Source organism: Gopherus flavomarginatus, chromosome 3 (assembly GCF_025201925.1).
Source record: "Gopherus flavomarginatus isolate rGopFla2 chromosome 3, rGopFla2.mat.asm, whole genome shotgun sequence".
Classification (NCBI taxonomy): Eukaryota; Metazoa; Chordata; order Testudines; family Testudinidae; genus Gopherus; species Gopherus flavomarginatus.
In genome coordinates this window covers 89227049-89239075 of record NC_066619.1, presented here as the reverse complement: position 1 = coordinate 89239075, position 12027 = coordinate 89227049, and the positions used below count along the sequence as shown (strand labels likewise).

General features: G+C 38.8%; 1 protein-coding gene across 8 annotated transcripts in view; it reads left to right on the top strand.

Moving 5' to 3' along the window:
- The window catches only part of ERCC6L2 (ERCC excision repair 6 like 2), a 113728-nt gene that overhangs the window by 757 nt on the left and 100944 nt on the right, over window positions 1–12027 (top strand). For 3 of the 8 annotated variants that reach the window (XR_007773386.1, XM_050945551.1, XM_050945559.1), the window contains exons 2-5: window positions 115–194; window positions 905–1019; window positions 6392–6478; window positions 7862–8286. Coding sequence is in view for 7 of the 8 variants with exons in the window: in XM_050945551.1 (XP_050801508.1) it covers window positions 1001–1019; window positions 6392–6478; window positions 7862–8286 (531 nt within the window). In the remaining variant the exon portion in view is untranslated. Of the gene's footprint in view, window positions 1–114; window positions 195–904; window positions 1020–6391; window positions 6479–7861; window positions 8287–12027 lie in introns of those variants that run through there. The other 5 variants (XM_050945552.1, XM_050945553.1, XM_050945554.1 and 2 more) reach the window with 5 other exon arrangements.

Sequence of the window (12027 nt, the reverse complement as noted above, 5' to 3'; positions counted from 1 at the left end):
GACTTGACCCCCCAATGTGCGTATAGGTTAAGGGAGATATTCCCAGGTCTATTATATTGATTTCCCTTCAAATTTTAAATACAATTGTGACACAAGTTGTTTTATTTTCACCAGATTTTAATACTATCAACGGTTTTTTATTTTGAAACTGATCACACTACCTCAGTTAAATTTTAATGGAAGGCAAAGACAAGGTGAGTATTGGTTAATATGAAGAGATTACTTGTCCAGCTTTTTATTTATTTGGTTTTCTTCAGTGTCTCTATTTGCCCTGTTTGTTCTCTCTAGTCTAGTTAAAACCTGGTATATGGTTTGTAAGAACAATTAGAGGTGAATTGGAAAGTTTGTATATGTTTAATTCATAGTTTGAGTCGCCTATTTGTCTGATAGTCTATCCAGAAGAGGTGTGTGTAGTCTGGATAACATGAGTTTATTTCCTCTGGTATTTATTAAAAAGTTGGCGCTTAAGTATATATTAAAAGATGATTGAAACGTTATATTGTGTAAGAAAAAAATCTGTGAAGTACAAGAGTAGAGGTTTTTTGGTAAATTATTTGCCCTGGTATTTGGTATCATGTAGGAAAAGGTGATAAGAGATGATTGGCATGAACATTGTTGATCATTAATAAGTTAAATCTTCTTACCAATGTTAAGCTCTCTAAAAATCTAGCCAGTTACTCAGTATGTTCTAGCAGGGTAAAAATGCTTGCCTGGTCAGTGGATGTCATAAATCCATTTCAGCTCATCCATTTTGCTCACCAGGGGCAGCTTATTAGGATCCAAAGCATAGGCCATTGAATGTGTAGGGAGTAAGAACATCACAACAGGCTCTCTGAGTCCCATCTTGAATGCTGTTAACCTTCAAAGTTGAGTGATTGGCTCCTTTTCCTTCCATCTCTGTTAGCATAAGGAATGGGCTCACTGACTTCTCTTGTTGTCGTGGTTATCTGGATGTATTAATTCATGGATGTTGCAAGTGCATATGTGGTTATAAATTGAAATGTGCAACGATATCAGAGGTAAGTTATTACTTATTTGCCTTTCAAGGGTAGTTTGGATTAATAAATATCTGTACAATGCTTTGAAGATGTAAAATGTAATACTGTGTTAAGTGATAGGTACTGTAAGGGGTTGCATAAATGCTCTACTCATATAGTAAAGTAGTACAACTCCCCAAGTATGGATGCTGTTAAATAGGTATAAGTGCTTATAATGGTATAGCTTATTCTCATACGGGAAAGGGATATAAGCACTTTGATATTGATATAACTGTGCCCACTGGAGAAAGTACCAGTATAACTTTTTTTTGTGGCTTTAAAAAAAAAAAAATCACACTCCTCCTGATAGAAATAGTTGTACTGGTACATAAACTGTGTGCGGACCAGATTTGAGTGAATCTGCAATGATTATTGCATTTTTTACAACACTGCCACCTTGGATTTTGTCAGGATGATGGTCTCATTGCCGTTACTCTTGGCTTCCTATCTCCTTTCTTCATAATGATTATGTTCGCTTGTTTCATGTTAGATTTGAAGTTCGTTGTGGGAAGGACTATATCTTCCAGAACATGGCTTTTCACAGCAGAGTGTTGATCCAGACTAGGAATTGGAGTGCTACCACAGTATATATAATTAATATTACTATTAATAAAAAGTAATTCTATTCTGTGGGCAGAATTTCTTCATTCACTCTTAACTACTGACAATCTTCTGGCTTTTCATTCTTTTCCTGTAATTGGAAAAAGTTGATTTGCTGGCTTAAAAGCAAATCACATTAACTGCAAATTTTTAGATTTATTTTTGTTACATGGTACAACTAAGATTACTGTAACTGAAAGATTACAGGATTTCACACCCTCCTTTCTTTAGTTTTTGTGGCTTTTTAACAGCATGTTGTATATAGTGAGTTTCACTTCTTTATTGGTTAGATTCGCTTCTAATTTTGCACACTAGCATGAAGATGGATATATTTTTTGTAGGGGAGTTTACCTGCGTGCTCTTCCTTAGATATTCCAAGCACATGTATGCAACAGTAGTGATGAGACAAAGATTCTAATCTTTCAGAGATTAGATGTATTCTTCTATGTTAATATTTTTCATTTAATTAAATAAACTTGTCATCTATTTCTAATTAATACGTTTAAAAGAATTGTCCTGAAAATATATAGATCACATAGGAGCCAGGGAAGAGAGCAAGGGAGTGTGAGTAGGAGAGTATTACCTCTCCCATGGATTCTTGCGTTGAGCCCTCAGAGGGGACCAGTGGACAAGTTTCTCCCCTCCCTCAGGACCCCTTCATGGAGCCATTTAAGAGAGCGCAGAAGCAAGTGGATGGGTGTTTTCATTTCTCTGGAACCTTTGCATTGGAATCAGGAAGAGGACAGGTGCCCAGGAAGATGCCTTCCTACTCCTCATTGCTGTACCTCACTGCTAGTCTCTCTACTTTTTGGGTTCTCCTTCCCCATAAATAGTTCAGGTGCCTGTCTCTGTTGCTGCTCATAGAAGTAGTAGAGTGACATTTAACGTTGTTGTCTACATCTGCATAGTACCAATGAAACTAATCAGTCTTAATTTCACTGCTACTGTTTTGGAGAACGGTGAGCACCAGAGGCACAATGTTGTGCAGGACTCAGTAATTTGCTTATGCTCTTGACCATGATAGTGTTTCCCATGGCTTCTGCTGCAGTTTCGTAATACTGTGCAGATTCGTGCTTTAAAAAAAGTCATGTATGGCTGCTGGGCACTATTATGTGTAGGGACTTGTGACATGTGGAAACCCATCACGTTAGGCACATATAAGCTTACATGCATTTTGGATTCAGAGCAGCAGCAAGGAGTTGGAGATGGGAGAAGAGCCTTTTTGTTTGGATGATGATCAAAATTTGTACCACGTTTCAACACATCTTGTACATAATGGATTTTCTTTGGCATCACAGCCATTTAGGGAAAAAATTTTTTACAACAAAACATGTTTTTGCTTTGAACCAAGAAATTCAGTGTTGATAAGTGCAAAGTTATGCACATTGGAAAAAATAATCCCAACTGTACATACAGAATGATGGGGTCTAAATTAGCTGTTACCACTCAAGAAAGAGATCTTGGAATCATCATAGAATCATAGAAATGTAGAACTGGAAGGGACCTCGAGAGGTCAAGTCTAGTCCCCTGCACTCAACGCAGGACTACCTAATAGACCATTCCTGACAAGTGTTTGTCTGACACGTTCTTAATAACCTCCAATGATGGAGATTCCACAACCTCCCTAGCAAATTTGTTTCAGTGCTTAACTACCCTGACAGGAAGCTTTTCCTGATGTCCAACCTAAACGTCCCTTGCTGCAATTTAAGCCCATTGCTTCTTGTCCTATCCGCAGAGGTTAATAAGAACAATTTTTCTCCTTCCTCCTTGTAACAATCTTATGTACTTAAACTGTTATGTTCCCTCCTCAGTCGTCTCTTCTCCAGACTAAACAAACCCATATTTTCCCAATCTTTCCTAATAGGTCATGTTTTCTAGATCTTCAATAATTTTTGTTGTTGTTCTCTGGACTTTCTCCAGTTTGTCCACAACATTCCTGAAATGTGGCACCCAGAACTTGGCACATTACTCTAATTGAGGCCTTATCAGTGCAGAATAGAGTGGAAGAATTACTTCCCGTGTCTTGCTTATAACACTCTCTTGTGATTGGCTGAACAAGAAGTAGGACTGAGTGGACTTGTAGGCTCTAAAGTTTTACATTGTTTTGTTTTTGAGTGAAATTATGTAACAAATCTAAATTTGGAGGTTCCACTTTCACAATAAAGAGATTGCACTACAGTACTTGTATGAGGTGAATTGAAAAGTATTCTTTTTATCATTTTTACAGTGCAAATATTTGCACTAATAAAAAATGAGTGAGCACTGTACACTGTGTATTCTATTGTAATTGAAATCAATATATTTGAAAATGTAGAAATATTTAAATGGTATTATATTGTTTAACAGTGCAATTAAAACTGATTAATTGTGATTTTTTTTTAATCTTGTGATTAATCACAATTTTTTTAATTGTTTGACAACCATAATTAGAATGGAAGAAGTTACAGAGGAGGGCAACAAAAATGATTAGGGGTATGGAACAGCTTCCATATAAGGAGAGACTAAAAAGACAGGGACTATTGATCTTAGAAAAGAGACAGCTAAAGGGGGATATGAAAGAGATCTATAAAGTTGTGAATAGTATGGAGAAAGTTAATAGGGAAGTGTTATTTATCTCTTTGCATAGCACAAGAAATAGGGATCAACTGTTTGTTTTAAATTATTAGGCAGCAGGTTTAAAACAAACCTGAGGAAATACTTCACACATCACACAGTCAATCTATGGAACTCATTGCCAGGTGATATTGTGAAGGCCAAAAGTATAACTGGATTCAAAAAAATATTAGATCCGTCAATGGCTATTAGCCAAGATGGTCAGAGAGGCAAGCTGTGTTCCAGGTGTCCCTAAACCTCCAACTGTCAGAAACTGGGAGTGGACGACGGGATAGATCACTCAGAATTGTCCTGTTCTGTTCATTCCCTCGGAAGCATTGGCCACTGTCGGAAGACCGAATACTGGGCTAGATGGCCCATTGGTCTGATCTGAATATTGAACATTGGTCTGCAGCCGTTCTTATTAGGCAATGAAACTGACTGTCCAAAAATTCAGATTTGTAAAGCTTTCTTTACAGTCATGATTGCTAAATATTTCTTTTAAATTTTTTTTTAATTCTATGGAAATTGATGGTTTTAGGACTTCTTACCAAATTGGAAGTGGATTCTTCAAACCCTGCTATACTGTTTCCTTCTGTTCTTTCCACTCTCAATTAACAGTATAAACATTTTAAAAGTTACCTCTGTACATGAAATCGAAAAATGAGTGTCATGGGGCTGATATACCCAGTCATCCTGTGGGTGCAGGGGGACCGATATGTTACAGCCCCACGATTGAGTCTGTAAGGCTGCCCCCGGTCTTGGGGCTGCATGGCCCTGTGGCCTTAGAAGCAATGTGGCCCAGCTGGCACCAGCATCAATAGTGCTGCCGAGCTGGGCCACCACCCCAGGGCCCCGAGCCCACACTCTACATTGGGTCCCAGCACAGGGCCCTGTCGGTGGCAGGGTTGCCCACCACCAGCTTGGCAGAGATCCTACTGAAATATACCGAGCCTGTCTACAGTTCTACAACCCTTTCCCACAAAGTTTTCCTGGGTTTCTTCCTACGCAATTCTCTGCAGTTTGATTTCTCCGGGTTTCTGCCTGGGTTTTGGGGTCCATCTCCGTCTGGCTGGCCTCCACATCCTGAAGTGCAGGCAGTTCTCCCCCAGAAATCAGCAGTACACTTCCTTCCTCGCTGGCAGTCAGCCCAGACTGAGCTGCTCTGCTGCCTTTTATATCATGTCTCCAGCTAGAGCATGCCCAGCAGAGCCAAGGGAGTGTGACCTCCTCAGCCCAGAGAGAAGGATTAACCCTGCTGCACTAGTGCGGGGCTAATAGCTGAAAATTAGTTAAATTGAACAGCTCTGTTGACATTGAGGTTGTATGTTGAATATAGAAAGTGGGACACATGCAGTTGTGTAAATGGGCCTTGTGTAAATTCATTGAGAACTTCTTTAAGAAAAGAAAGGTGTTGGCAACACCACACTGCTGTACATTTTTAAATTCATGCACTGAATTTATTTGTGTTGGTCCTAAACAAGAGCTTCTTTTCCTTTTGACTTCATGTTGAGATACAAGATGGGTAAGGTAATACCACTTATTGGACCAACTTCTGTTTGCGAGAGAGATGAGATTTCTCTCTCACCAACAGAAGTTGGTCCAATAAAAGATAGTCTCTCACCCACCTTGTGTCTCAAATCCTGGGACTGACATGGTTACAGTTACAGTTCATGTTGAGAGGTAAGATGATTTATGCACTTTCATTTATGAAATAAATCATTAATTATATCTACAGTGGTAAATGTAAAGAGTAGATAGATTCATGTTATCAGTAGATCAGACTAAATTATATTTAACAGAATGTCTTTCTAACCATGCCATCCTGTTTGATCCTAGACCTGTTGGTTGTTACATATCAGTGGTCCCCTGTACCTGCATGGAGTTCCACTGAAGTCGTAATGGAACAAGTTGTAGGATTAAGGCTTTAGTCTTTATATTTTTTCATATATGTTTAATTGTTCAGTGCTAAATAGCCAGTAAAAACATACTGTTTGTGCGCGTTCATAAGCCGAATATTTTTGGTAAAAAAGTGACGTATCAAAGAGTGGAGATCGATGTATAAATTGGTCTGCACCAAAATTTGATGATTTTAAACTCTGTGGAATCACTGAATTGAATATCTAATACATTGTCATTTTGTTTACCTGGTGCATCTGCAGGCACGGAGCCCCTCAGCTCCCTGTGGCCACGGTTCGCCGTTCCCAGCCAACGAGAGCTGACAGACTTCGTCCCTGTGAATGCTCCAGGCAAACAAAACATCTCAACCCGCTAGCGCTTACTCTGATGGGCTGGGAGCCAAAGTTTTCCAACCTCTGAAATATAGGATCAGTTTATGAAAGGGTCATACAGTTTTTGCTATTTTTACTTATCCATCTTGGGGGTGGGGAGGTTGTCTTATAAACGAACGGGCTAATGAACAAGTATATACGGTAATTCTAGTGTGACTTTCATCCTAACCACCTACCTCATGTTATGTGTAAGGCCCTTCATTATTGGTATTTACCGATTTTTTTTTTTTCCCTGAAAAATTCCCAGGTTTTTAAATAAAGCCAGTACATAGGATTTTACAGGGGTGTGTGTGGGGGGGTCTCACCTGAATTTTGGCTTTTTTGGGACTTGGGAATTTTTCACAGAGCACATGGCTGGGGCTGCTCCGAATAGCTGGCGGGGGCAGGAGGGTGCTTTCTTTGGCAAGGGTGTCAGTACTCATGTGGTGCAGCTTTCTGTTCAACTGATCTGGTTCTTCAGCATAGCACCATTCTGCTTCCTCTGTGCTGTGGGGGAGTGAGATGGGCAGGGAGTTGGCTCCAAGCAACTGAGACTGCCTGACCACTGCAGTGACAGGCCCGCAGGGAGTGACGCTGCACCCTGTGAGTAGTGGCCCCTGCCAGACAGAGCCCTCTCCTTCAGTGTGAGAGTGGATGGGGCCACATTGATGGGCTTGGATTAGGAGGGGACAGTGTCCACTATCGGAAGCAGAGGGGATTCTGTGCTGGAAGTCTTGGCTGTTCGGGCCAGGCTTCCTGCCCTTCTTGCTCCCCCACCATGCAGCTGTAGCAGCTTGCCCCAGGGCACAGAGCCCCATCCACTTCCTCTGCCAAACAGAGTCTGTGCAGGGGAAGCAGAGGGGGCTGTGCTGAAGGGCTGGTGGGATCAGGAGGACACTCTGTTTGGCAGGGAGGCCAGTATTCACGGATGGCAGCCTTTTGCCCCTCTGCTGATCACATCTTCAGCACCCCTGTTGGCTGCCTCTGTGTCAGGGGCACAGAAAGAGAGGGTAGAGAGCAAGGTCCTGGCAGCCAAGACCTCCTGACCACTGTAGGGATGGAAGGTTTCTTCAAGTGCTACATGGTGAGTTCCATCCCTATGAGTTCTGGCCATCCCTCCCCAGCTGCCCTTTGTTTTTGGTTTTTCCAGATTTTCTCCCATTTGTAAAATGTTAAGAGAAAACCAGATAAATTCCCAGGAAACTTATATAAATAAAAACCAAAAATGAAGGGCCTTACTTATATTTTTCTCAGAACAGTGTTAATACAATACTTTGAACAATATTAACAAAGCATAACAAGTGTAACATTTTTTTCACATAGTTTGCAACATCATCTTTTTGTGTGTGTTTTTGTTTTTAGACAGGTGGCATGCTGGAGAGAAGTGTTTTGCCCCATCTCCTGAAAGTGGGAAACTTTGTGAAGCCACAATAAAGTCAGTTGAAACAGACAAGAATGGGAAATCATTTGCAATTGTATCATTTTGGGGATCTGAAGAAAAGAACATATTAATAACAAAACTCTGTAAAGCCAGAGCTGGTAAAGATCCCCGGAATAGCTTAATATTTGATGATGAAGATTTGGAAAAGCCTTATTTCCCTGACCGAAGGCTTCCATCTCCTGCAGTTGCTTTTGAGTTATCTGTAGATGGGGACTGTATCCCTTATACAATTAATAGGTATTTGCGTGATTATCAAAGGGATGGGGTTCAGTTTCTCTATGGACACTATGCTCGTAAAAGAGGATGTATTCTTGGAGATGACATGGGACTTGGAAAAACAATACAGGTATTTTGTCATCTTAAACTATTGGTTCAGCTATGACTATGCTTTATGAAATAGATTACATATAAGGGTTAATGATTTTTAAAAGACACCTATTTAAGAAGTTATAATTGTATATCTAGCTAGAGTCCCAATGTTTGTCTTTATATTTTAGGAATCTTGAGAGTTACTCTCTGTGCATCATAAGAATGGTTATAAATGGGGCTTTATGCTTTTAACATGCACAGAGTCGCTAAAGTTGTTTTTCATTCATTGTCTAGACAGTAACAGTTTTGTGCTGCTCTTGAAAAGTACTTCAAGTATACTCCAAACTTTGGAGACCCTAGCCAGATTAATTTTGTAAGATCCAAAATGTTGCATTCCATTGTTGTCTCCCAGTCAGAAATGTAAGTGATTTAGGCTACTATTCTTATAAGTAAAGATGACAGCTAATGTTAATGCAAAAGATACACAGTATAGTAGCATTTTTTCTGATCTGTTTTGAATTGTCAGGGTTGAATGATTCAGTCAAAATCAAGACATTTTTAATCTGGAAGGAGGTTCTTACCCCTCCACTTCTTTTATTTAGTTAGTGGGTTGAATCCTAAAGTATCTAATATATGATGCCCTCTTCTCTCCACCCACCCCCCTCTGACTTCCCCCCCTTGTCTAATTCCTGCTGGAGCCCCACTGATCCATCTACTCCTGTGTAAAATTCTCCCCACCCCAACTTCTGGAAATATTAACTGAGAATTTTCCTTACAGTGTGAGACAATGCTGAAGTGAGTAACATAATGAACCTTTTCTCTTTAAAAAGAGAGAATAAACTAAGCGTACATTTGGCAAAGTGTGTCTCTTGGGGGAGTATTTATAGGTGTACCACACAATGTGTGTCTTCCTCGTGGTGCTGTAACATTCTCAGTTTGAATAAAACTGAACTGCTTCTGTTTGCATAATGCTGCACCTGATCATGCTTAGGTTTCTTGTTAGCGTGCAGTTGAGAGCAAAGGAAACTAATCAGATGCACTGAAATACAGTAGATGTAGAAGTATTTTTGTATTCTAAACTGCAAGTATCTCATGCAATCTAATAAAAAACATGTACCCAAAGATATTTGGCAGTCAATTTCAATACCACTAATATTTAAATAACCATTTTGAGTTTCTGCAATGTATCATATTTCAGTAGACTTGTGTCAATGTTGGTAACATTCTTTGACATTCTGCTCACTCTAAAAATCCCTCTCAGAGGAGAAGGAATACAAGTAATAACACATGTTCACTGTATTTGTGTTTACTTTTAAAATATAAACTAAAAAGTTCTTAAACTTTTTTCTTAATCTTGATCAACCTGTTTAGCTAATGCTCTATAATACCATCTAAACTATGAAAATCTAATTCTAAAAGTGCAATGTCATTGATAATTATAATGAAAAGTACTTTCATCAAGCCGAATTTAAAATTTTACCTCCACATGTAAATTGCGAGACTATCCCTTCAGATATACAAGGCATAGACTATTTTAGAGAGCAGGATTCTTAGAAGTTTGAATATCAAGCAATTTGCCCGCAAGGATGGCGCACATAGATGATGCTGGGTGATAGTGAATGGCGTGCTTGCTGTGCCATATAACTGTATGGAATTATTAATTATTATGAAGGGATAGATGGGAGATAAGCAAGCTCAGCTTGTTGCAACACTGATTTTATGTAGTTGTTTGGAATTGCAATGTGATAAACCTTCTAATTGCTACACGAACTTTGAAGAAGAATGCATCATTAAAAGAGTACCTTATATATTTTCCCCTCCCCCCCAACCCCCTCCAAAAAAGTCAGTCTTTATACCCTGCACTTTGAGTTGCAGGAGGGGCAGTGAGGTGCATATGAAAGTACAAAAGAGGCAGGAGTCTCACTTATTTGTGTAGAAAACATTATTACTGTGTTGAAACAAGTATTATATATATTCAGTCACTTTAATTAACCACTTAGCACATATCAGAAAACCTAATTTACAGTGCTGTAAAAATCTCCTCCTCCTCCTCCTGCTTGTTTACATGCTGAACTTCCCATCCTTGGCTCAAATTACAGTGTGATTCTGGAAGATGGCTGGGATGCCTTTAGGATATACTAAAGCACACAGTGAGTGAGGTTTTTTTTCCCACTTCTGAAGATTTTTTTTTTATTATAATGAGGAAATGTTCAAAAACACTAGTGCAAATTTTATATCCAAGTCTGATTTCCCCTTGCCCTTTCACATTGGTCAATTGGAAATGTTATTGCACCGTTTCCCAGACCCTGGTATATAGTGTATATTGCTAATTGACAGTGTGTAAGGAAAGAACCTGTACATGTTTTCTTGTAAGGATGGGGAAATATGCCTTTCCCAGAATGATAATTTGGTCTGTCATTTCGGGGATGAAATACCATTCTATCCTATGATTGATTCAGAGATTAGATTGCAGATTTTGTTCTTTTGGGATTTCTTTGAGGCTTAATTTAAACTTTGTTCCGTAATGGATAACTTGGTTTCTGTAAATGATTTCTTAAACTTCTGTTCAATACAGTTTATTTTAGCAACCCCTCTCAGTGCTGCTATAGCTTAGAAACTCCTGACATTTTCTAAACTTCGCTTTTCAGAAAGTGTGTAATTCAGCCTAAAATCTCACTTTCAGTGTAACGTTGCATACAAATTCTCAAGATGACAGTTCATTTCTCAGCTAAATTTTGTTTAAATCAGTTAGGCTCAGTTTTATTTTCAAAGTCAGAGTTGGGATATGGAGTATTTTATTAACCCTAGGAAAATACTGTTGGTTTCTAATATCACAAGAACATGAAGGAGGCACTATATGAGGTTAAATTAGTATATTATAGCTCCAGCCCTGCAAACTATTCTGAATAGGTGAATCTCTGCTCTTATGTAGATCTTCACAGAAATCAATGGGGCTCTGGGCAGACCCCTGTTGAAGTCAATAGGACGCTGTGGGTATAGAGGTCTGCCCGTGTGCAGCAATTTGCAGGATTTGGTTTTAGGAGTGTAATGTTTAAACCTGATGAAGTCCTGAATTTCTGAACTACTGTTTAAACTGCTCCTCCTTCTCCCTCCCCAAACATATTATCCTACATGGAGGCTGGTGTGTCCGATGTAAATTAAAGAAATTCATATTTCAGGCAGCCACTTACTTAATCCATATGGCATGCAGAATTACCTTCTGTTACACCATAGTCACAGTGGGGTGGGTTATGGGCAAAGTGCAGGCTTAATTTTAAATTTCCTTACATTTGTCCATTTAATGTTAAAATAAGATTGTTTTAACTAGGGCTGTCAAGGGATTAAAAAAAATCAATCGTGATTTATCGTGCTGTTAAACAATAATAGAATACCATTATTTAAATATTTTTGAATGTTTTCTACATTTTCAAATATATTGATTTCAGTTACAACACAGAATACAAGTGTACTGTGCTCATTTTTATATTTATTTTATACTACAAATATTTGCACTATAAAAAAAAAGAAATAGTATTTTTCAATTCACCTCATATAAGTACTTAGTGCAATCTCTTTATCATGAAAGTTGAACTTACAGATGTACAGTTATGTACAAAAAAAACTGCACTTAAAAATAAAACAATGTAAAACTTGAGCCTAGAAGTCTACTCAGTCCTCCTACTTGTTCAACCAATCACTCAGACAAACAAGTTTGTTTACATTTGCAGGTGATAATGCTGCCTGCTTCTTGTTTACAGTGTCACCTGAAAGTGAGAAC